The 25,991-nt window shown below is 36.5% G+C and overlaps 2 protein-coding genes across 2 annotated transcripts in view; one reads left to right on the top strand and one right to left on the bottom strand.

The window, feature by feature from the left end:
- Nucleotides 1-21,669, bottom strand: part of LOC127850592 (dynein axonemal heavy chain 10-like) — a 120,651-nt gene extending 98,982 nt beyond the window's left edge. The window contains 16 exon segments of the mRNA XM_052383725.1: nucleotides 340-500; nucleotides 2,537-2,866; nucleotides 3,560-3,673; nucleotides 5,954-6,040; nucleotides 6,708-6,835; nucleotides 9,533-9,728; nucleotides 10,842-11,018; nucleotides 11,494-11,742; nucleotides 12,479-12,595; nucleotides 13,092-13,290; nucleotides 13,412-13,575; nucleotides 13,828-14,463; nucleotides 14,990-15,214; nucleotides 15,589-15,749; nucleotides 16,165-16,332; nucleotides 21,381-21,669. Coding sequence (XP_052239685.1) covers nucleotides 340-500; nucleotides 2,537-2,866; nucleotides 3,560-3,673; nucleotides 5,954-6,040; nucleotides 6,708-6,835; nucleotides 9,533-9,728; nucleotides 10,842-11,018; nucleotides 11,494-11,742; nucleotides 12,479-12,595; nucleotides 13,092-13,290; nucleotides 13,412-13,575; nucleotides 13,828-14,463; nucleotides 14,990-15,214; nucleotides 15,589-15,749; nucleotides 16,165-16,332; nucleotides 21,381-21,597 — 3,329 coding nt within the window. The 5' untranslated portion in view covers nucleotides 21,598-21,669.
- A 1,796-nt stretch (nucleotides 21,670-23,465) lies between these two features.
- On the top strand, nucleotides 23,466-25,810 carry LOC127850573 (aspartate beta-hydroxylase domain-containing protein 2-like). Its single transcript, XM_052383707.1, has 2 exons — nucleotides 23,466-24,254; nucleotides 25,427-25,810. Exons 1-2 carry the CDS (start codon nucleotides 23,564-23,566, stop codon nucleotides 25,708-25,710), a joined length of 975 nt encoding a protein of 324 aa, XP_052239667.1. The 5' UTR covers nucleotides 23,466-23,563; the 3' UTR covers nucleotides 25,711-25,810.
- The last annotated feature ends 181 nt before the right edge of the window (nucleotides 25,811-25,991 follow it).

The following is a 25,991-nucleotide window of genomic DNA, read 5'->3' as shown; positions in this document are numbered from 1 at the left end:
ACATGAGGCAAAACGCACGAACATAAAGCAAATAAATAACTTTGTCCTGGAAAACTGGGATGAGATATTTTGTCCTGGTTATATGAAATCAAAAGTCATAGATTTTATAGCAAAAACATGTGAGAATCGCGCTAGAAAAACAGGGTAAAATGCATGGTATTTTTCGTTTTAAGGAAGTCACTTCTTGAAGGCGATTTAGTTTAACCCGTAAGTGTTGTCCCTGATCAGTCTGTGCAGACTGCACAAGCTAATCTGAGACAGCATTTAACAAATATGCATTAAGCCCATCTTATCTGCAACAAGCCTCAGGGCTTAGATAGATACGGGCCATGTACATACCCCTCCACACAGTCGCGCACGCACTGCAGGGTCAGTTTCAACACCTCATTGGCCTGTGGGTGCAGCACTACATCAGGGGCTGCTAAAAGGGTCTCCACCTGGAACAGGGGCCTCTCTGTGCGCAGGGCCACTTCAAACCGACGCAGGTTGTTCAAGATCAACTGAAAATAAGTCTCGTTCTTGAAAAACTGGGCTTAATGCAAGTGTGTAAAGTGTTGCCACCTTATAAGCCTGTGGATTCCGCACAAGCTAATCAGGGACGACACTTACTGCCTTAACCGGTTCAGGATCAACTGCAAATGATGACGTGTTTTTCCCAGGCCATTTTAGCGTGGCGAAAAGCCACGCCGCCCTCCCGGATCGCCACTCTGCCCTTTTCAAAGGCAAATTTCGCCACGCGCCCTTTTTTCAAAGGCAAATTTCGCAACGCGCCCATATCGATAACATCTTTATTGCCTTACGATCTTACTTGGTCCGCAAAATCAGCTTCCTTGATTGTCTGTGACGCTCCGACTGTGCTTGATTTACTCGAGAGACGTCACCGTCTAAACGACTATATAAATTGAGCAGATTTAATCTGTTACAGTGCTCGATTTATAGGTAGGTCTTACTGACTCCTCCAAGGCTGTGAATTAGTCATGCGTGAATAATCCCGTGTCAGTATCAATCGATAATGCCGAAGGCTATGTTATACCAAGCGCACTTTTCGGTCGGCAATGTGTACTCCTCCGCGATAAAATCATTACTTCGGAGACTTTTGATGAAAAACTCGATGTTATTATCGTGGCAATTGTGCATTGCATGCATTATTCAGTTATATCAAAACATATATTTTTACGCATAATTACATTTAAAATCAGAAACAAATTTATTCTTTATCGTTTTCGTCTTTAAGATAATTAGATCTAATTATTGAAATAATTACTGAGAAGTATACTAATTTAACAAAATGCGAATCGCGTATACGATTTAACGTTGCTATGCGCACCTGTCACTTACATCATTTGACATTTTATCAACATGGCGGACTATACAGAATTAAATTGTGACTCAGCAAAAATGGCAAATAACGTTGTAAACGATCGAATTAACGATGGAGATTATACATTAAGAAGGAATTAATGAAATGTCTGATAATCAACGATGCATAAAAATGTTTTAGATGGCAACAACATTATTTATTCATTTGTAATCTACTCGGTGAATGTATGTCACGGAAACGAGTGTTTGCATATTGTTAGCGATCAATTTACACGCAATGTTATTTTAAACATCTGTCAAGATTATTGTTAGAAAATGGGATAAGACAAACATGGTTTCATTTATATGTTAGTGAATCTGTGTATAATCAGATTCATATGCATATATTGCTTTATTATGTTTGTCGTGCTGTACAGTTTATTGAAACAGCATGGAACTTAAATGTACATTGCAAGGTAAATATATTAATATAAATCATAGTAGGTTAAATACATCTATTACCATTAAATGTGCATGTTAATATTTTTTCTCCACAACTGCCTCTGATGCGATTACATGTTTCTCCCTAATTCAGGTATCCACGGAACGTAAATGCCCTTTTTTAAAGTAATGCGCCATGCCCCTTTGCCCTCCTGGGAAAAACACTATGATGACGAGTCAGATATGTATTTGCTGATTTTTTGGGCTAGTTTTTGTGTCATTAATAGGTAATAAATATTTTGATTTGGAAATATGCTTCAACACATTTAATTAATACCAAAAATGTAAATTTAGAAATTCAACTATGTTGTGTAAGAACAAATTTGTAGTTTAAATTATAACACAATATAACCTCTTTTTGTACAACTTTTTTGGCCATAAGCCATAGCAAAAGCTTGAATGTATCTGTAAAAGATGTCAATTCATGCTATATAATAAGAACTAACAAAAACTGTAAAATCATTCATTTTAATCGGCACAAAAATTAATAGTTTTTCAATAAATGAATTTTTTGGACACATGGATTTCTGATTATGGAAAGGTAAATGAGAAAATTGTGTAAATCAATTTCCAGTGTATTTGTAAGATGTTCATCTATTGGTCAAACCACGAAATCAACTAAAATTTATGTACCAGAAATAATAATGATTTTACAGTATGTTAAAACCAGAACAAATCTTCAAATTAAATAGAAATAAATAGAAGGCAGGAACACACACAATCTAACAATTAGTACCTTCTGAAGAGCATCATAAGTCTTCTTCTCCCAGTGGGCATAGTACTGACGCAGTTTTGGCGACTTGCCAGTATTTGTGTGCACCACAAGGCCCTCCATCTTGGTAAGAAGCGGTCCGATCCCCCGGTACTTCCGCGCTAGAATCTCAAAATCTTTGGCCCGTTCTCGCTCTATGTGCTCATAGTATTCCTTACATGCGGGCAGGTGGTCGGGGTATTTTGGGGCGGGAGATTTGAAGAGGTTTGCATGCTCGATCATGTGCAGACGCTGGTCTATGTCCTTTGCGTTTTTTTGTATCTGGTTCACCAACGACTCAAACTTTGCAATAGCCTGTAGAGTGTGGAAATATTGGTTGTGTCAGTATGTAGTCAAGACTTTGTTAAGTAAAATAATATTGATAATGGCTCAAAAATATAACTGCTTTAAGTGTTATTCAAACATGAAGATTTTTTGTTTAGTGTTTTCAAGATTTAAACATGAAATTACAGCAAAATTACAACTAAAGTTGAAACAGTTATTACAGAAAAATATAATGTTACTGCTGGTAAATGCACACTCAAGGCACTGGTTGACAATTACTGGTTTTTAACAAAGCTAGCATAACAAATCAATGCACAATATGAGTCATCTTCTGGGTAAAACTGGGCTTAATGCATCTTCACAAAGTGAAGCCTAACATTAACCTCTACAGTATGCACAGCCTTATCATCAGACAACACTTTCTGAGTAAACAGGATTTTTGTTTAGAATAGATTTTATATAAACAAACAATTCTATAAAAAGTCGTCCCTGATAAGCCTGTGTGGACTGCACAGGCTCATCTGGGATGACACTTTACACACATGCATTGAGCCCAGTTTTCCCACAAGGAGGCTCATAATTTGGAAAGTATAAACAGCATTCATTGAGCAAAAGCAAACTTGCAAATAATGTACAAAATGCATCGTTTTGGCAATCTTAGTGAAAAAAATTTTTGTTTTTAAATTGACAAAGTTCATGTCAAAAATCAATAGCGACTGGTACCTGTTCACACTTGGAGCAGTAGTCCCGGATACCCAGAGCCCTCCAGTTGAGACGCTTGGCACCTGGACGGATGACCCGGCGCAGATCTCGTACATGATCCTCCAGCAGTGTGCTCTGCAGGGAAAATAAGGCCCAGTGAAATCAAGGCCTAATGAAAACAGGGCCCAGTTAGCTCAAGGACCAGTCAACTCAAGGCCTAGTGAAATCAAGGCCCAGTTAACTCAAGGCCCAGTAAAATCAAGGCCCAGTAAAATCAAGGCCCAGTTAAATCAAGGCCTAATGAAATCAAGGCCCAGTTAAAACAAGACCTGTTTAATCAAGGCCTAATGAAATCAAGGCAAGTTACATCAAGGCCAAGGTGTACACAAAAATTAATCATTGGTGTATGATACCATGGACATATCAGCCACGCTCTGGGAAAACAGGGCTTAATGCATGTGCATGAAGTTTCATCCCAAATTAGCCTGTGAAGTCCAATGAGGGATGACACTTTCTGCTTTAATGGAATGAGTTTGTAGTTGAAAGGAATTCTTTTATAAAGTAAAATACAGTCTCAGCAGAAAGTGTCATCACTGGTTAGCCTGTGCAGACTTCACAGGCTAATCTGGGATGATACTTAACGCACATGCATTAAGCCCAGGTTTCCCAAAACTAGACTCATTTTATTGTGTATATATTACAGTGCAATAGTTCAACTTATTTTTGCAGGACACTTCAATCTGAAACGCTCTTATTAGTAGTCGTTTTTAAATCTATTAATTAGTTACATGCAGGCTGTTGGAATTACAGTTAATCAGGCGATAGAGCATCTAGTTAAAGGTATAGACAAATTAATGACCTGAATTATTCATTAAGTTGATTTCTTTACCCATAGTGTAAGCCTGTATTCAAAACCTTGAATGCAGTCCAATATTTACATGTATATTGTCCAAATCAATACAACCTTTATAGATTGTATTCTCTAGTGTACTGCTTGCTCAGGTTGTTAAAAAGATATGTTAGTTAACATGTACTTTACTTTAAATCATTTTAAATGAATCAAATAGAATTTATTGTTATATCATTCCCCTTATTTTCAATGAGTACTTGTACTAGTCAAAATATCTGACATAAATTACAAATCATCAATTATCGAAACAGGGAAGGCACACAATTAAATCACATCAGTAAATTAATAATTTGTTACAATAAAGATTTGGTTTTGAACAACAAAGTACAATATTACAAGTATATTTATGTACGGGATCTTAGGTTTCACCAGTGTATCATAACTCTACTATTATTACATGTTATTAACAATAGATAACCTTATGTGCATCTAGGAAAATATTTTATTGTTTATATACACAATATAGAATTCTTTCAATACAAAATGATAACTCCACATTGATCTCAAATGTGCTTGACTTCTTTTGAACACTAAAAAAGTAGAAACTGGTTAACATTGTATAATATTTTAAGATGGTGTGTATTTTATTTTATTAAAGAATGAACACTTAAAAAAAAATTAAGGTGAATATCAGAATATCAACAAGTAAACAATTTTACTTAAAAGCCAAGATACAAAGTGACTGGACTAGCGCACAGTGAATACCCGAATCCTTACCTCAGGCTTACAAAATGGTGAGGTATAATGAAACATCAGAAGGGAATCACAACAAGATCACAAGGTAATTAATTTGAAGGGAAATATATATTGCATATATATTTATATGAGTTATGCTTGTTTATTCATTTTAACGGAAAATTATTTTTACCAACTCGTAAATACTAAGGAAACCAGAAACAATAAATTAAAAAAAATGTTATATCAAAATATTTTTTAAACACAGTAAATCAGTTTCATGAAACCATGGAAATGCGTGACTGTTTACATTAAATCTCTGCATGGACTATTAAAAGATAATTTAATATGCTTTTAAAGCACAAAAATCTGTCATAAAACCAAGACAAGAGAACCACATAAGGGGTGCCACGCTCGGCTGCAAAAGCTTGTCAGAATTTTTTTATTTTTTTATCTAGTGTAGAAATTATCAAGATGCATCTACATATAAAGTTTCAATGTTGTAGGTGGAAGCACTTTGATTTTAGAGCCAAGGAAAAGGTTTGAGCACGACGCCGGCAGATGGTGGACGACAACGAGCAGGCTATGACAATACCTCGGGTTTTCTCCGAAAAAATTATCGCTAAAAATGAGCCTCGCCCTGGGAAAACCGGGCATAATACATGTTCCCTAAGCGTTGTCTTATCCAGTGCAGTGACAACACTTTCCATCCAGACTCGATTTGACTGTTAACTGCACAGGCTTATCTGGGAGGACACTTTATTCACATGCATTAAGACCCATTTTCTTAGAGCAAGTCTCAAATCATTCATCAAATCATGAAATGTCACCTCTGCCTGATCCAGACTGGCCAGCAGCTTGTTGTATCGCTGCAGCATGAAGGTCAGACTCTCCACATACTTGATGTACTTCTCATCCTGCAATAAACAAACAGAATATGCTTCAATATGAGCTTCACTCTTGGATAACAGGGCTTAATGAATGTGCCTAAACTATCGTCCCAGATTGGCTTGTGCAGCCTGCACAGGTTAATCAGGGACAACAATTCCAACTTTTATGGAATTTTTGGTTGTAAGGAAGTCTCTTTTAAACAAGAGCACCGCAAAACGGGTGCTAATGCTCGGCTGCAAAAGCTTGTCAGAATTTTTTTTTTTAGAGGTCACAGTGACCTTAACCTTTGAACTAGTGACCAAATTGGGTGTGGCATGTAGTACTTATCAAGGTGCATCTACATATGAAGTTTCAAAGTTGTAGGCAGATGGGGGAAGACGAGCTGGCTATGACAATACCTCGGGTTTTCTGCGAAAACGCCGAGCTAAAAATCCAATCTCGAAACCCCAATTTTCTTTAAATGTAATAAATAATCAATTTTTTATGAATCAGCTTTAACACATCTTAGGAATAATAGGCAAACAACATTAAGCATAAATCAAACATCAAAATTGAAGTGTCATCTGAATGCCAGCAACCAAACAGCAGTCGGCTTGTTACATTTCTTGCTTTAAAGCAATAATAAAAAAAGCTTGCTTTGCCAAACCACTTTTGGCTGACTACATCAGATAGCAATGTTCAACCAGTGCTGACCTGGAGGGCAATGTTCCTGGCTAGCTCTGGCACGGAGAAGCCAAGCTGCTCCATGTACTTGGTCTCTGCAATAATCTCTGCCAACATGGGGTCAAAGTCCACCACGTACCTCACCTTGTACCTGCCCGCTGGAAACACAAAAAAGAAAAGCAATGAAGACTCCTTTTGGGAAAACTGGGTTAAGGAGCACAGACTGCTTCATTGAGTCTTGTTTTGGGAAAACTGGATTTAATGCATGAGAGTGAAGTGTCTCCCAGATAAGCCTGTGCATTTGGCAAAGGCTTATCAGGGATGACACTTTCCACTTGTATATATTTTTTTGTTTAAAGGAAGTCTATTGCTTACAAAATTCCAGTGGAAAAAATCATATCTAATTATCCTTTGCAGACTACAGAGGCTAATTTGTGTTTTTTTAAACCAAGTTTTTTCAGAACAAGATTCAATGAACCAGTCTGTGATTCCTTTTATTGTCTACATGTGCTTGAAATAACTTGTATAACATCAGTGAAGTAGACAGGGCTCTTTTTTTTAAACATTTTGGGAGCATGATATATACCCATGAAATGGGGGATTTTAGCAATAATTTACATCAAACTAGAAAAAAATAATATGGTTTTATACATAACTTTTGTTATTATACAAGTTTAACAGTAAACAGAATATCCCCAACATAAACAGATAAGTAAAATTAATTCTACAACTTTAAAACTTTTGTTCATTTTAACTCCTAAAATCTAAAAGTCAATTATCATTTTGGAATTTTTGGTCTGGATTAAGTTTAATAATCCTTTTGCCATCGAGAATATGCCCATATAATGCATATACAATCAGCCAAAATAGCCATGGAAGAGTTTGCTTTTATTGGTGTTTTATAAATATATAAAAGTCAAGAACAACTGAAAAGACATAAAGATTACCAGTAAACAATCCCAAGACTAACTAGCCTTTTTTTTGTTTGCAAGGGTGTATGTACTAGAAAGGTCTCAATACAATAATGGCAGTGAAGAAATTTGTGTTTTATTTATGCTCTATGAATATTTTTAGGTCAAGATAAAATACACATGTGCTTGTCCATCACAAAAATATTGCCCCACACCCATAACAATAGAAAGTTAACAGCATCATGCAATTGGTTGATACAGAAAACTAACTTACAAATTTGAATGCTTGTGTCTTCACAAGCTATAATAAATGATCAAGTACCAATAATGTATAAGCATAAACATTATGTAATTAAATATAGGTATTGGTTGTAAAATTTACACTAAGTGCATTAACAACCACTTGCCCTAATGGCATTATATGTCAAAATAATTTGCTATGATCTTACTATCCTGTTAATAACAAATGAGTGATAACTTCCCGTGTTTACCATCCTGTTAACAACATAATTTTTTTAGTCAGACCCCCCCCCCAATAGTTCAGCACCAGATTTCCACAGTGTGCTAACGAGAACCCCATAATTCCCCACATTCTGCTATTGAGAACCCCAGAGTTCAGCACCATAATTCCCCACACTGTGCTTTCGAGAACCAAATAGTTCAGTACCATAACTCCCCACACTGTGCTTTTGAGAACCAAATAGTTCAGTACCATAATTCCCCACAATGTGCTTTTGAGAACCCCAAAGTTGTGTACCACAATGTCCCACACTGTGTTATTGAGAACCCCAAAGTTAAGTACCACAATGGCCCACAATGTGCTATTGAAAACCCCAAAGTTAAGTACCACAATGCCCCACACTGTTCCATTAAGAACCCCAGAGTTCAGCACCATAATTCCCTACACTCTGTTTTTGAGAACCAAATAGTTCAGTACCATAATTCCCCACACTGTGCTTTTGAGAACCAAATAGTTCAGTACCATAATTCTCCATGCTATGATATGAAATACCAAAGACTTCAGTATCACAAGTCCCCACACAGTGCCATTGAGAACACCATAATTCATTACCATAATTCCCCACACTGTGATTTTGAGAACCCCTGAGTTCAGTACCACAATTCCACACACTGTGCTATTGAGAACCCCAGAGTTCAGTACCACAATTCCACACACTGTGCTATTGAGAAACCAAAAGTTAAGTACCACAATGCCCCACACTGTGCTGGATATTTACTGCTTGAAGTGTCTGCTTGACTGACAGCATTACTATGTGGAGTTGTCAGTGTTCGAGATTGACTGACAGGAGACGAAACACTCCTTAACTCGTAAGGTGATGCAGACTTAGAAACAGGACCAACTGTTTCTTTATGAAGAGTATGAAATTTAACTTACACTATTTAAATATTTTCTAAATATAAAAAGATCCACATTTTTTCAAATTCCAGATTAAAGGTATTTTATTCTTCTTGATTGGCAATGAGAACTAAGAATAATAAACAATTAGTCATAAGTCATGTTATTTGGAAAAATTATGTTTCCTCAGAAAATGTGAAAATACTCTTTATTTAAAACAAAAATCATATCGTTTATTAGCCCATTTTAGCCCTTAAATTCAATTTTCTGCTATCTTACTATAAATATAAAAACAAAGTAGATGTTTATGTTAATGGGCCTTGCTTTGAGAAAACGAGGCTAAGTGCATGTGAGTAAAGTGTCTTCCCAGGTTAGGCTGTGCAGTTGCACAAACACTTTCTGCTTGTATGCGTTTTTTCATTTGAAGGAAAATATTAAATACAGTCCAAGCAGAAAGTTCTGACTGCAAAAGATAATCTCGGACAACATTTTATGCACAGTCACTAGACACCGTTTTCACTGAGCAATGCTCACATACCAGTACCTGTATTCCAGTTTTAAAATTAAAGCGAAAACCATAAATCTACCTTCTCCGTCCCGCAGTTCCTCCTCGGACGTCTGCTGTTGTTGCAGCTGCTGCTGTTGTGCCTGGGTAGGCTTCACAATAAGGTTGCGATTGATGAGAGTGTTGAGGACGGTCTCTACGTGCTCCTTCCACCCCTCGTACCTCGTGTCCTCATACTGCTTCATCTGCTTCCCCACACTCAGGTACTTGGCGCGAGTCTGTCAGATGTACAGATATGATTAATAGGAGTCTAATATAGATAATGGTTCTAGGAAGACTGGGTTTGATAAATAAGAACAAAGTGTAATCCATATTAGCCTGTGAAGTCCACACAGGCTAATCCAGATATACACAAAACAAACAAAATATTCCATAATTGCGGAATGAGTTGTCCCTGCTTTAAACACATGCATTATGCCCTGTTTCCCAGAGCGCAGCTTAATTAAAAAAATTGCAATCTACGGGATATTTCAAATTGACCTTTGAAATATCTTCCCATTTCTCAGCTTTGTTGATGTATTTTACCCGAAATATTGATTGTGGCTCTTGTCCCAAATTTAGAAAAACAGCCCTCACCAAATTTGCCCCCTTCTGGGAAAATTAGGTACAATGCATGCACCTAAAGTGTCATCCCAGATAAGCCTGTGCAGTCCACACAGGTAATCAGGGAGGACACTTTCCATTCATATGTTGAAATTTTTTGTTTAAATTAAGTCTTTTCTAAAATTAAATCCTGTGTCAGCACAAAGCGCCATCCCAAATAAGCTTGCCAAGACTGCCCAGGCTAAAATGACACTTGACACACATGCATTAGGCCCCGTTTTCCCTCTAGGCGGCTCAATTTATTTAAAAATGATGAAATTTTTGGGAAATTTTCAAGTTAACTTTTGAAATATCTTCCCTTTTCTTAGCTCTGTTGATATATGATTCCCCAAAATGGAAGGGCTCCCCCTTTTCCAAAAACACCAGTGACTAGTATTGGTTTTCAAACAGAGCACGTACCCCTTTGCTCATGTTGCTATGAAGCTTCTTAAGCCTTATATAGAGCCTTGTTCTGAGAAAACAGGACTAAATGCATGTGACTAGTGTCATCCCAGATTTGCCTGCGCAGTTTGCACAGAGTATTCCAGGATGACACTCTCTGCCTTGACTGAATTTTCATTTTGAAGTGGAAAATGTTATCCCTGATTTGCCTGTGTAGAACACACAGACTAAGGTTGGGACCGTACTTTAAGCACATGAATTAGACCCTGTTTTCCCATTGCATGGCTCATTTCCCAAAATTTGAAAACCGGCCTTGACAAGCAATGCCTTCCACAGAGAGTACGTACCCCCTTGCCCATATCACTCTGCATCATGTCCTCCATGCTCTGGAACCGTATGATAACATGCTTGATGCGGTGGAACAGTGAGCGCTCCCAGAAGATTGACCCGGCCACAGGCGGATGGTTCTTGTGCAGAGGGGGGTGGTCCTTGTTTTCGGTAAAAAGCTTGTCAATTATCTCCACCTAAAAACACAAACACAAAACAATTTTGAATGCTGAGCAACACAAACAAGTAACTGAATGTATCATTACAAAAGCGAGTAGACATAAGAATATATTAGGGTAGCAAATAATTTGAAAACAAATCATGCCAAAGATCTTAGAACTATTAACAATGCAAAGCTTTTTTTTTAATCATTATTATTACTAATATTTTATTATTATATATGGGTCGCACTCTGAGAAAAGAGGGTTTATTGCATGAGGGTAAAGTAACGTCCCTGATTAGCATGTGCTAATTAGGTGATAGGAACAACATTTTCCGCTTTTATAAAAAAAATTAAAAGAAAGTCTCTTCTTAGAAAAAATCCAGTTTAGGCGGAAAGTGTCCTCCCTGATTAGCCTGTGAGGACTGCACAGGCTAATCTGGGACGACACTTAACATACGTATATTAAAGCCTCTTCCATGCGTGACTCATATAATTAAGAATCTCTTCACCTCTTTCTGGTACTGCAGGAGAATATCCCGGAACTTCTGCATCATCTGATTATTGATTGCCTCCCTGGAGCGAATGTGCTTGAATTTCAGCAGAAGATTGAACGCTCCCTCTGCGGATCGTAGTGACTGGAATGATTCGTCAATGAAGGTCTTCGCCTCATTCTCGATGCTCAAAACTTCACGGTCGAAATGGTCCATTACGCTCTTCCACATGGAGGAATGGCGGATCACAAACGGATCAAAGGCCACCTGAAAGGTAGGTTTTAGGTTGTTTGAAAAATTCCTTTTTTACTATTTTTTTTTAAATATTTATTACATTACACAGTAAAAACTCATGGTAAACAATTGCAGTACAGAACCTTTGTTACAAAAATCCAGTGTAGGTGGAAAGTGTCCTCCCTGATTAGCCTGTGCTTCATAGGCAAATCTGGGATGACAATTTATGCATATGCATTGAGCATAGTTTTTCCAGAATGTTGCTATGGCTTATCCCTTTCCCAATCACATACACACTTTGACGCGTTTAAAGTCCCATACAAAATCATATTTATTTAACTAAAGACCTTTCTTACTATAAGTTTTAAAAGCTTCATTTCCAACCCGAAGATACTACTAAGCAGCAAACAGCAGAACATGAGCCTGCCAGTTACTCATAGGTTGTTTGGTTTGATGCTGGTGGCATATAGCCGTTTTCACTTCACTTTTAAGTTGGAAAGGGTTAAAACACTTTCCTTTCCACATATTTGTCAGTATCAAATTATTATATTACTGTTGACATTCATGGCAAACCATTGCAATACTGGACTTTTGCTACATGTTAATCACACAAAACCCTGCTAATATTAAGATTTTTGTTTATCTATGCTTTGATATATAACATTCATGTCCATAAAGCATATAAAATATTATGGTATAATACAGTAACTGTGTTGTACTGAGATGCCAGCACTAATTTCACTACTGGTACACTGTGCAAAGCACGAACCTCTTCAAGGGGTGTGACAAGAGCATCCACCCTGACCAAGACATCCTCAATCCTCTTTGGGTCCCCAGTGACTGCCTTCAGCTCTGGACCAAAGATATTGTAGAACTCTTCAAGAATCTACAAACAAACAATAGACAGACTTGTGTAGCTATACATACTTTATGACCAAAGATATTGTAGAACTCTTCAAGAATCTGCAAACAAACATTCAACAGGCTTTTGTAGATAAACTTATTTCACAAGCCAACAAGTGGCTACAAAATCACTTTTCTAAAACATTGTTGAAATATGTACCTTATACCACATTTGCTCTAAAAAAAATACAATTGCAGTGTTGCAAACAGGCTTTCTACACAACTCAGCTTCAGTCTCTGTAAGCAGGACTAAATGCATTATTGCGTAAAGTGTCATACCAGATTTGCTCGTGCAGTCTATTTATGAGACGACCCTTTCTGGTTTTAGGGTATTTTTCATAAAAGGAAATCTCATCTTAGCAATATCCAGTTAAGGCAGAAAGTGTTGTCCCTAATCAATGATGACACTTTACGCAATAGCCTTAAAATTTCTTTTTCACCGAACAGCTCAAACGCTTCCATTGTCCATGCGCCCATACCTGAGCAACGTTGTACAGATCCTGGCATATGTTAGACATGTAGTCGGTCCTCTCAAAGAGCTTCCTCCTATCAAACTCCCAGCGCTGGTCCCTGCCAGACTGCTCTATCTTGGCCCGCACCTCGAAGTAGCTGTCCTTCCACACCTGTAACATCCTCTTGGCCTCCGACGTGCGTCTCTTGACCTCATCTGTGCTATCCCTGGCAAAGAAAATAGTTGCTTATTATACAGGCGTGAGATTTTGGAAAAAAATCATATCATCAAGAAAATATACAAGATCCTCCAAAGAAGAGGGACAAATGAACATGCTGTAATCCTCACTTGAAAATGGTCCTGATGTTGATCACTTTGTCAACACGTTCAGCCAATTCCCATGCAATCCTCTCCATCAACGGAACCATCCTCTCGTCTTTGTTGTAGTGGCGGGAAATAATCCAGACCATGCGAAGAGCATTCATCATAGATGGAATTGTCTCAATGACCACCTGCAGTTTCCAATTGAAAGTTTTCAAAAAATAAAACATTTATTAAAATTTCGACATTAAATTCACCTTTCTATCAAGAGTTATAAGTTGATCCATAATTCATATAATATTCATAAGACTTTAACTATAAATTTATAAGTATTTATTAGCAAGAAAACAATAACAATTTCCCGATTTTAGTCACTGATGCAATTTTCCCAAATCCTAAGGGCTCTAGCCCTTATAGCCAAAATGTTTAAAAAAAATACTGACCTGGAATGTTGCACCGTGGGTAATATTCTTAAAATGTCGCTCCAGCGTGGAAAGAAAACGTACATTATCCTTTGCTTCAACGTAATACTTGTGGAGTTCCGTTTTCACATCATCAAAGTCAGTCTCTAAATGCGAATACGCCTCAAGCATTTTTGCAACCTGCGGAATCTTCAGTTGTTCCACCAGTGCGCTCAGGGCTGCGTTTCTCTCCCTCCAAAAGTCTATCTCCGCCAGGGGACCTTTCCCATGCGGCGTCTTCTTCAGCTGCGACTCCAGCGCACCCCGAACCTGACGTGTCCACTCGTGGCAGATCTCTCGAATCTTGTCCATTAGCTCCGTATTGGCTACGATGTCTTCTATGATATCACTGAGCTCCATTTCAGGCACCTCCAGCCTCACTTCTCCCTCAATCTGTTGAATTGTTCGAGTGATGCTACCCGCAAACTTCTGCATGCTGATGAGAAACTCATCTCTCAGCATTGCTTTAGCGCGTGATTCAGCGACGTTGATCTGTTTCTCACCTTTCCCGCCCTCCTCTTCGTCTGTTCTGGCAGAGACACGAGTGTCAGGTCGGCTGCGCGTGTCCTTTGCTTCCCCATTTCGATGCTGGTTGTAGGACAGCAGAGGCATGTACACCTGCATCAGGAAAATAAGACTTACATATGAGTCACATTCAGGGAAAATAGGGCTAAATGCCTATGCGTCCTTTAAGTGTTGTACCTCATTAGCCTAAGCAGACTGTACAGGCTTATCAGGGACAACATTTACTGGTTTAATGGCAATTTTTATTTAAAGGAAGTGTCTACCAAACAAAAATAAAGTTAAGACGGAAAATGTTTTCCCTGATAAGCCTGTGCGGAGTGCACAGGCTAATCTAGGAAGATACTTTACGCCCATGCATTTAGCCTGGTTGTCCCAGAGGGAGAATCATTCATTAAATTATTTCAAGACTATTTCTTGTCTTGATTATGTACCAAATGTTCAAACTGTACTGTTATAGATGAAACAAATGAATGAATAAATGTCAAATTATTTGATACTGCTGTTCCAAAAGCAAAAAGACTCAACAAAATGAGTGACATGATAATGAAAACAAAGCGTGCAAAAGCTAGAAGATCTATAAATAAAAGCATTACGAACAAAAACTAATTCTGATGCATACCTGTGCTATAATATGCTCCAGCATGACCAGGGAGTGGCCATTCAGGATTCCCGCCTCAAAGTAGTTGGGCATCATCTCTGAGGCCTCACCCTTGTTGCCTGGCAGCGGTACCATGCCTGGTGTGTTGCGGATGAAGTACATGCTGTCAAGGTCCGCAAACTGTTCCGGTAGAAACTGGTAGCACATGTGCAAGTATGTTCGCGTTACTGTCTGGACGATGATTTTCTGGAAATATTCAGGTACAGCAAAATTGTATGCCATTCACTTTATTGTGTAAACTTGTTAAATTGTGGTGAATATCGTATATTTTATAGTTAAATTTTGTGTATATAAACAAACATTAATACAAAAGTGATATATTCAATTAATAATTTTAATAAGCTGAATAACAGTGGCTTTAAAGGCACGTTTTCTCAGACAACTTTTTCTTATAACATCAGTTTTAAAGGACTCCTTGCACACAAATTTACCAGTAATTATGAGTTAAGCATGTGTTATTTTGCCTAAACAACTATGTTCAACCTCATTAAACTTTGTATAAGATGACATGCACTATTAAAAAATCCAACAACTATTCAATGAGTGTATATGCTACTCACAGTTCTTGGTGCCTTTTCCTCCTCATTTTCACCCTCATTTTCCTCACCATCACCCTCCGGCTTTTCCTCGGCTAAGACTTCTGGGGTAGCTGGCACTTCACTCTCTGGTTTGTGGTCCCCACTCTTGGTACTACCCACACGCTTTCCTTTTCCACTAGCGCCTGTCAGGAAAATTAATTTAGCATTGTTCTGAGAAACTGGGCTTAATTGATGTGCGTAAAGTGTCAACCCAGATTAACCTGTGCAGTCTGAATCAAGGATGACACTTTCCGCCTAAACTTTCTTGTTTTTTAGAGAAGATTCCTTTCATTTTTTTTCCATAAACACAGAGTGCCATAGGCTAATCTGGGATGACACTTTACTCATTAAGCCCAGTTTTCCCCGAATGAGGCTCAATTGTGTTTTTTTTTTCATTTCATGTAACTGACTAAAATTACCGCCTAGATCTGATACATTGTGAGCCATTATTGCAAAAAAATTCAAATATCTTGTGAATTAGTGATGAACTGCAATGTTGGTCAGACTATTAGCAGATAATGCATCAAGACCCATTCAAGTACGCAAATTCATGCCTACCTTTTTTAGCTCCATCTTCCTCGCCAGTTGGGGTGGAGACGCCCAGGGCCTGTTCCTTGGGTTCAGGCTCCTCTGTGGGCACGTTGGTCTCCCCCTGGGACTGGGTCTGTTCCCGGGGCTCTCCCTCCCCAGCCTCCTCCTCCTGGGCAATGTCAGGGATCTCTGGCTCTGCAACCAGAATTGTTGGTACATTGAAGCCTTGTGTTGGGAAAACTGGACTCAATGCATGTGCGTAGAGTCACAGATTAGCCTGTGCTGTCCTAAGGGGGGACTCTTTCCACTTTTATTGTATTTTTTTTTAAAGGAAGTCTCTTATAAACTTAAATCCAGTCTAAGCGGAAAGTGTTGTCTCTGATTAGCCTGTGCAGACTGCACAGGCTAACATGAAACGACACTACACTAATCCATCAAGTCCAGTTTTCTGAGAAGAAGGCTCATTGTTAAGGGCCACGTCAGGAGAGCAATGTTAAGGATCAACAGCTCTGCAACCAACTGTGGTATCTTGTAAAGGGTCATTTCTAGCAAAAATGGTTTAAGTGTAAAAAATCCTTTTAAGCTTTTTACAAAAGCCTGAGTAACTGCTGTTTTGTGGAGAGCATATGAACTTATTTTTTTAAAGTGCAAAATATAACACAACAGATACATGTAATAGGGAGGGCACGTAATTTGATATCATGGCTTTAAGGTGGGCACCTTTCAGACATTGTCAGGTCAAGCAATAGGTAAACATTTGCAAATTAGGTATTTTCATTATACAGGTAGATATATCTTAATTATAATATATGACTATGACTATGGAAAATGTACATAGATTATGTACATGTATTAAAGTATCCTACCATGTTAAAGGGGCCTTTTCACAGATTTTGGCATTTTTTTTATCTTATTCATTAAATGCTTTATATTGATAAATGTAAACATTGGATCGTAAAAGCTCAAGTAAAAAATCAAGAAAAAAATTAAAAAAAGGAAAAGAACATTGCCCGGAGCAGGTTTCGAACCAGTGACCTCTGGAGTCCTGCCAGAGTCCTGAAGTAAAAACGCTCTAGCCTACTGAGCTATTCCGCCGAGTACACATTTTTCATGTATTTTATACCTTATATAAGCAATCTTCGTAGTTTCACAAAATTTAGCGACAAAAACAGAACTCTCCAAATTATTCAATCGTTTCGCGTTGCAACGCTTTATAATTTTTAGGTTTTAAAATCGTCAAAAGATGCATATAATGGCTATATTAGAGAATGGTTAATGTTCAGTATTACTGTTTCCTCACAAATATCATAACTAAAACGAAAAATTACGAATCTGAAACAACTTTTTTCAATTTTGTCAATTTACCAAAGCGTGAAAAGATCCCTTTAATATCCTATGAAATGTATCTTTTCTGCATGAATCAATATGCTTTTTGTTAGATTCTGAATATTTCAGGAAATGATACTAAATGGACTAAATGTGTGCACATTTGTCCACCAGGTAGCTTTATTCGGTGAAATTAAAGAAATTCATAAAAAAATTGAACTGTAAGGTTTTCCATACATAAATGATTCTAGTCCTATGAGGCATTCCAATTTGAATATGTATGTCTCCCTTGCTTTCAATCTCGCATTTATTAGACAAGCAGAAGAGGTAACATGGACATCAAGTATGATGGATATAATTATTGAAAAAATCTGGGTAACATCCCTCAAACTAAATTCCACAAAAATTAGAACATTGACAGACTGAAATGCTTCCTTCACACTTTTTTGCAGCATGAAAATGTCAAGAGATTTCTAGCTGGAATAAATCACATTCATAATAAATCTGAATGCTGAAACTGGTGTGAAATAACAACTACAAATATAAATATGGTAATATAATTGGAGTACCAGCATTAACATCATCATACAGTTCCCACATATCAAGCGTCTCCTGGTATCAATCATTTTGTTTACATTAAATACGAGGCTCTTGTGATGACACCACATGCATTTGCTGCAAGTATATTGTTTCACTAGCATAACTACGCTTGAAAAAAACAACAAACACAACCAAAATGAGAAAAAAGCATGTATAATTGCAATTCACTAAACTTATCCAAATTTATCCATATTCCATACATTTTATTGGTTCTATTCTTTAAATGTTCACATTAATTGCAAAGTGAAGCAGACTACTGAGCTAGTGCAAACACAACACTTTCATATTTGATTTATTTTCAATAAAACTTTCACTTTTTCCCAGATTCTCACAAAATGTTGCATGGATCATTCTAGCATAAGAACTCTGCTCGCACTCTCGTGTCAGGTGGCAAATTTCATCAATATTTTAATAGCAACATAATAACATATATGCCAAAATTGATGTTGGCCTTAAGCACATTGCAATCAAGTGCTCTGCCATTTTGGTGTGATGTTTTGATATCAGGTAACCATGTGTCTAGTGAATGTTATTGCTGGTGTGTATGGAACTATTTGTTTTGCAAGGCTAAACAAGCTTTGAATAAAAAAATTAACATGAATTTACAGGAAATCAAATAAATCTTTGAAGGTAAATCATGTTATTGTTGCATTGTTTGCATTAACAGAGAAATTCTGTTGCTTGTTTTCTTAACTGCTTATACGTGGTAACCGGAGGATATAAATAAATTATAGCTAGTAATTGGTGACAAAAAACACATATTAAACCAGTATGTGTATTCAACAGTCTTCACGCTAGTTTTTTAGTTTTTTTAGCAAAATAGCCCTTCGGGCTAATCAGATGGAATTTTGAATAGCCCGAAGACATGTTTGATAGCCCGAAGAGGTCAATATTAATTTTATGACTTTTTTGGCCAGGAACACCAAAATAGTTATTAACAATCAGAAAATCTACTTCAATTAGTAACAGCAGATGCATGTGATTACAGTAATAAAGGATATTCTGTTTCCTGTTGAAATGCATTTTATACAAAATGCACCAGATGATTATGCTGTTTATTGTAACTTTATTATTACACATGCTCTCATTCAATGATTCCATTAATCAGTTTGACCGGTGTTTGGTTTTATTTAAAAGCAAATTGATTATTATCGTATTATTACTAGGACAATCGTCGGTGAATTTCCGAATTGTCGGCATGTGGCTTCAGAACAAAAAGACCACTGTGTGTGTTAATTGCCCAATCTACCAAATGACAATGTCTGCTTCTTTAATTTACTCCCGATGTTTTGATAAGCATGTTTCAACCGTGAAAAGTATTGTATATTCGTAAACAGATTATAAGTAGCTAAGTAGGTCATGTAGCAGAACGAGATTACAGAATAAACGAAAGTACTACAATTATTAATAATTAGTTGAAAAAAAACGTCTTTTAATACGCAATAATAATTTATTAAAACACATGGAAATCTAACTGTAATAAGGATCAATTTGTTTGTAACCCAATGCGTGCAATATCCCTATCAGACTCTTTTATTTTTATTGAAAAATTACTTCGTCCATTTTTCATGAATTATAAATATATTTTCGAAAAACGCTTCTAAAATTAAATACGCCTCTAGATTGGTCATTATTTTAAAACATTACGAAGTGACCGATGCGCGAACATCCCGGAACGTGATCTACGCATGGTCAGTTTGAATAATCTCATCTCGATTGGGCGTCATCATTACATTAAATAGCAACATACCCGGATGTTTGCACAACAGTTTTTAAAAAATGGCGGCCGCATGTGTTCATGCAATTCTTTAAAACGTATAACCTCATTTTAGTCATTTAAATAGTGAATTTAATCGTGCCTCTTAAAAACGCGTATAAATCAGGTTAATGATATTACGTTCAAATATTTAATCGACCAGTCAGGCTATTTTATAAGCATTTAGGATCGACCGACCGGCCCAAGAATCTACTCGGGCTTCGGGCTTGTAGGCTAATTCGAAGACTGGTATTCAATGTAAAATCATTTACCTCAACAGATTATTTTCTCAAAGGCCACTATTCTGGCGTTTTTATCAAATATTTGGGTTACAATTGAGCATGGTTACTTTGTAATGTATCTATTTTTGTATAAGTTTTTGTCATTTCATACTGATTACACTATTGTTTGATGTATCTTGAAATAAGCAACTTCTTGTAATAAGTTTTGTTTCTCACTTATTATTTGGCAATTGATTTTTATTGAACACATTCTATACAAAGAGCATCAATTTAAAACTTAGTTGAATTTAACCTTCAAGACAACAGTGATGCTTTTACTTCCACCACAATTTTTCTGAAGGCTAACATGTAACATTTGATAGAATGTTTAGTGGATGATTCTTTTTCTGAATACACATTCTTTTTAGTTAAAGTTTGATTTGTTTTATGCAAAATACGGCTATAACACAAAGTTCTTTAAAAAATGTTCACTCAAATTTGGGTACAGTCAAGTTTCCATTACCGGATCATTACCCATAGCAGATTGATACGACTTTGTTGACTTCCATCTCGTTTCCAAATTGAGGTTGAACATTTTTTGCGGCCACATGCTATAACTATGTTGGAAAGTAAGAAGTTTACGCATTAATTTAAAGGCCATTTAGTAGTCTTTCTGCCTGCAAAAGTCCATTTCAGATTTGATTCGTTTTTAAGATTTTGCAACACCTTAAATGAAATGAAGAATAAGCGCAATAACGGATCAAGCGTGATAATATGCAAATTGATAATATATTATATTAAAATATATGCAAATCTGGTTGATTCTTACAATAAATGATCTCATTCTAAATGACTTGGTCATTGTAAACAACACATTTCATGTTTCGACAGTTCAAATAGTGTGTTAGATGCCCCCCTGAGTGGTTTCAGTCATGTGATCGGTTATGGCTACAACTGATCCGATAATGCATGAATTCTTCTGTGAAAAAAAGGTATCACAAATACATTTTGCCTGCGTTTAAAAATAAGACTATGTGCTGAATCAGTAAGCAAAGGTAATATTTAATCAAACTGGTGTAAAAGAAGTCTCAAAACATTTATTGCTTTTCACCAGAACAACTTAAGTACACTACTGATCCGGTAGTGGTAACTTTAATGTGTTTGTGGTCATGCAAACAAAATATGGAACACTGGGTATTGAAACTTGAAAGATGGGTTACACTTTTGACCCCATTACATGCAGCAATTTATATAGACAATCAGAGCTCAATCCCAACAGATGAAGAACAATATAAGCAAAAGAAAAATCGTAGCATTTGTTTTAACTTAAAAAAGCATACCACATTCTACTTCCACTTCCTCCTCCTCTTCCTTTGTTATCTTGTAAAACAAAATTGAATTTTCATTATCTTCAGGGGTGTCATTCAAAAACTTTCCTAGCTCACGTTCCCAATAACCATCATCTCGATCAAGAAGTTCTTCAAAAACATCGAGCTCGTTTATGTCCAAACCAAGATACACTTGGTGACGAATCCAATCTATTCGCTCGTCGTCCATCTTCGTTAGTTATTAATTTTGGACATTTACGCACGCTTAAGCGAAGATCGCCTGCAAAATGTTTTCCTTGGATACCAGACTGCTTGACTAATTTATCGATAAAAATATAAGCAAAAATTTAAATACAGTCAAGCACCTGCCTGCTTACTTGCTTGAATAGGCTAGCAAGAAGAAACGGGGGTATTGTTAAACCGGTTACACTATAAAAAATCACATCTGCATCTGGTGGCGGTGTTATAGATTGTCGCAAATACCGCAATACTTCCTGTTTGAGCTTAGCTATACAAGTAGCAATAAATGAAGGCTCGAGCCATATCTACAACCTCCAAGCACAGATTTGACTGGAACCAGCATAGCTGGGTACTAAGCTGGGTCAAAGCCCAGCCTTCATAACCACCACGTGATGATAGCCTAGGCACGTGGTACAATCATTTAACCGTTATTTTTACATTTTATGATTAAATATTTTTTTTATTAGGCACCTAAAGTCATACACTATTTTCAAAATATAAAATAAAATTATACTACCTACTGTGGTAGGATTTTCTTGTGTTGGCAGAGATTGTTTGTGAAAGCATGGATCGACAACTCTGCGTGGAGATTGACATATCTACGTAATGACAATTATTATGTACCATTAGCTTAGAAGAGGATGGATATTACAATCATTTAACTTATGGATAGGCAAAATAGCCTTTATTACCAATACACTAGATAGTAATACATATAATTAAAAAAATGAAGTGTGAAAAGGAAAATATACTTCACTAAAATCTAAATTCGTTAATTTTTACCTAGAATAATTATTTGAGCTTAATCTGGTATCCATAATATATCACTTTTAATCGTATTCTCACCATAGTATACGGAAAACACAATAACCATCCAGGTATTGCACACTTAGTAATCTTAATAGAGGTTCGCGTTACAATGTGTCATGCATACTATCTAGACGCTAAATTAAGCGACAATGTTTGATGTGTGTTACTAATGACATGTAACAAAACAAATAACCTTTGAGTTAAACAAATTTGTCATCAAGGCCATAATTTTATAAATCTAAGAAATGGTACACTAGACCAAGTTTCATTAAAAAAAATCTCAGCTAAGCTAAATCTCTATAGTTGTAACTTCAGATTAAAAAAGAAAAGAACATTTTCTTGTTAATATGTGTGAGAAAATCCTTAAACAACATAATATAGCCATTTTTACCCAAGGGCACATACTTGAGTAATATTGTTAAAGATCAACAAGACAATACTATATTCCATGCCAAAACTTAAAATAACGCAAAAAGACATAATGTGAAAAGTATGTTACTTTGAAAGTCGGTAGGTCACTGGTGACTATTTATTTTCTCCCATGGCCGTCGATTATTGAAGTTACAATCGATCAGCCGTCTGAAGTGTCCTTTAAAAGCAGCTGCATCACTAGCTATACTTTAAAGTAAATATTTGTAATGAGATTACCAACAAAGCCAACATGTGCACCCGACGACTATATAAATAAACAACAGTGGCCGCTTAAAACTTGCCCATTTTCTTAGTGACACATGCTTCTGTTTTGTAATCTATAATAGATTTCTCAACATTAACTTGTGTGCAAAGAGTTTATGCGGTCAAACGTATATCAAATCAAAAATACAAAGTAAGTGCCACTGTAAGCCAATTTAAAAACTCATTCCGTATGCTGGTTTGGGCGCAACAGTTACTCTAGCGCTTATTTTTGCTCGTTAAATGTTGTCTGTTTCATTTTATTACACAACGGTTAATTACATCCATTTATATTTAATAGTGTATTATTGTTTTATTGAAACAATTTTACACGTTATTTGACTAGTGATATGTAACCTTTCATCGAACAATTATTGAATTTAAACGAGTTTAGAATTAAAACGTGAACAAAAAAAAGTTACTTTCGGTTCAGTTGGGTACCAACTAAGGAAAAACGATTGTAACAACTAATCATGGATGGTTTAACGTTGATATCCGAGTATTCATTCTATATTGGTCTCATTATATTCGCCTTATTGTTTTTCCTTAATAAAAAATGTGGGTTTGAAGTCATGACAGTTCCCACAAGAGCTCTCTCACAATCGAAACGTGATGACGATGATTTAAACTTCTGCAGTGATCCGAACTGTGTAAGATGCAATAAATACTCAGAAGTTTTATGCAAAGCCCAGCATTGTCTTAAAGATGTATCTGAAAAACAAATAGCTTCTGATATCAAAAACGGAATCAGTCGCGGTAAATATGACAATGAAGCGCAGCAGCCGTCAACGTTTCATTACAAATGCCAGGAATTGATTTCAACGCCAATTTGGGAAAATTTTCATGGAGCGGACACAGAATTGCTAGAGAGTGCTTTAGATGATATTAAAACTGAGTGTGAAAGAGTGATTGCAAGTGGAGACGGACACTGGAAACGAAATTCCACTTCAAGTGGCGAATGGGACACTTTTCATTTGATTAACCAGGGCACAGTTATCATGGAAAATGCCACACTCTGTCCAAACACTTTGAAAGTTGTTCAAAATTTGCCTTCAGTAATGGATAGAAATGTTTTTGGAAACGTTTTTTTTTCGATGATTAAACCTGGTACCGTCATAGCTGAACATTTTGGACCAACCAACATAAGGCTCCGGTGCCATTTAGGTTTTAACCCTTAAATTTTAGATTTTATCAAATAACGAGACAATGCACTGTCTTTGTCTTCTTTAACATATTTTTATGTTCATAGACAATAAAATTGTTTAAATCTCTGATCCTTTTGATTAACAAGAGCTGTCCAGAAAATTCTTGCGATATTGAGAGTATTATGTACAATTTCTGTCACCTGATGCTATGACCAGTACCACATATTTGGAATAGAATATCTGTGGCAGTTAAATAAGAATTAAACCTGATAGTTTATGGCAAGAAACATGGCAAATATGCAGAATTATGCCCCTATTTTGTAATGTAGTAAAGAATCCTGGTTATGGTTTGTTTGTTACTACTGCAACAACTCCATTACTCTATGTTTACTACAGATATTGAGATGAAAAATTCAATTTTGGGTCTTTATAAATAGTCATTGAGTGACCAAGACTTTAACTTGAACAAGCTGTTTTTACGTGATTATTTCTCTTTTGTATTTAGATACCGGGGTAAGTCAGGTTTGAGTGCAAGATGAAATTCAGGTTAAAGTTTGCACGCAATTATTACATATCTCTTAAACTTATACAGATATTTAGTTGAAACTTCATACATCTCTTTGGGATCTTCATGCTAGGTCTAAGATTAAGGCCCATAACTCTAAACAGCACTTGAGCAGCATTATGTTCCGTATTGTACTTTGCGTACTTGGTCAATTCAGTTAAATGTTTGCGCTTACCGGTATAAACAACTATCTTAAGCTGCATGTCCTTTTTTTTTTTTTTTTGAAGATTTTTTCAATCACTTTTGTTTGGTTATTTTGTAAAAAACCTAAAAAAAATAATTTCTTTATTTTTTCATCTGTGTTTACATCACAAACATGTACGCCCAATTAACATATGCTAGAACAATGTATCAATTTATACCAGCAGTTTCCCATTATTATTGTCTAGATATGATACAACTGTAACTTGTTCTCAAAAGCTTTGGAATAAGCTGGATATATACCAGCATCGGAACAGCAGTCCATTTGAGTAAAGTAGTACCCATCATGTCTTGAGTGCTTGTGATAAAAGCAACTTTATGACAGTTTGGCAGGACTCTAATTAAGTACATGATAAACCTTTATCATTGCAATACTTAGATGCCGAATAATGGGGCTAAACATTATTTTGATACTATAATTTTAGGATTGTCCGTTAACAAGGAGTGTCTTCTCACTGTGGATGACCAGACTACAAGCTGGTCAGAGGGCAGGTGTCTGGTCTTTGATGACTCGTTCCTTCATTCAGTGGCTCACTTTGGAATTCCTGATAGGCCTGCACCAGAACTATGTAGCAGTTTACTGGAGAACAGACATTCAGTGTCTAGGACAGAGAAGAGTTCCGATAGAGTGGTGCTTATAGTTGACCTCTGGCATCCAGACATAACACCCAAAGAAAGATCTGTAATTGACTTTGTTTTCAAGCCTTAAAACAAAGAGTGTGACATATTTTATTGAAACTTATCATGTAGCCTTTTGTGCAAACATTCCCCTTCAACTTGAATAGATTGAATCTACTATCCAAATCAAATATCTATTGGTTGTTAGACTTTATAACACTTTTTTAACATTTACCACCTTAAAAAACAGAGCCGAAGACATTTTTAGGAGCCATCTGGGAAAGAAGACTGGATTCTCGTTTAGAAGAGACTTTTTTCAAACGAAAAACGCCTAAAAATCACAATGTGACGCCCCTTATAAACTAATCCTTT

This window comes from Dreissena polymorpha, chromosome 1 (assembly GCF_020536995.1).
Source record: "Dreissena polymorpha isolate Duluth1 chromosome 1, UMN_Dpol_1.0, whole genome shotgun sequence".
In the NCBI taxonomy this organism is placed as follows: domain Eukaryota; kingdom Metazoa; phylum Mollusca; class Bivalvia; order Myida; family Dreissenidae; genus Dreissena; species Dreissena polymorpha.
Note: the sequence above shows the minus strand (reverse complement) of the source record. Positions and strands in the feature narration are given on the sequence as shown.

Bases quoted from the DNA above. Each gene is read 5' to 3' on its own strand.
- LOC127850573 (XM_052383707.1), top strand. From the start codon at position 23,564: ATGGATGGTTTAACGTTGATATCCGAGTATTCATTCTATATTGGTCTC. The intron at 24,255-25,426 runs GTTTTAACCCTT...CTATAATTTTAG, and splicing joins AAGGCTCCGGTGCCATTTAG to GATTGTCCGTTAACAAGGAG.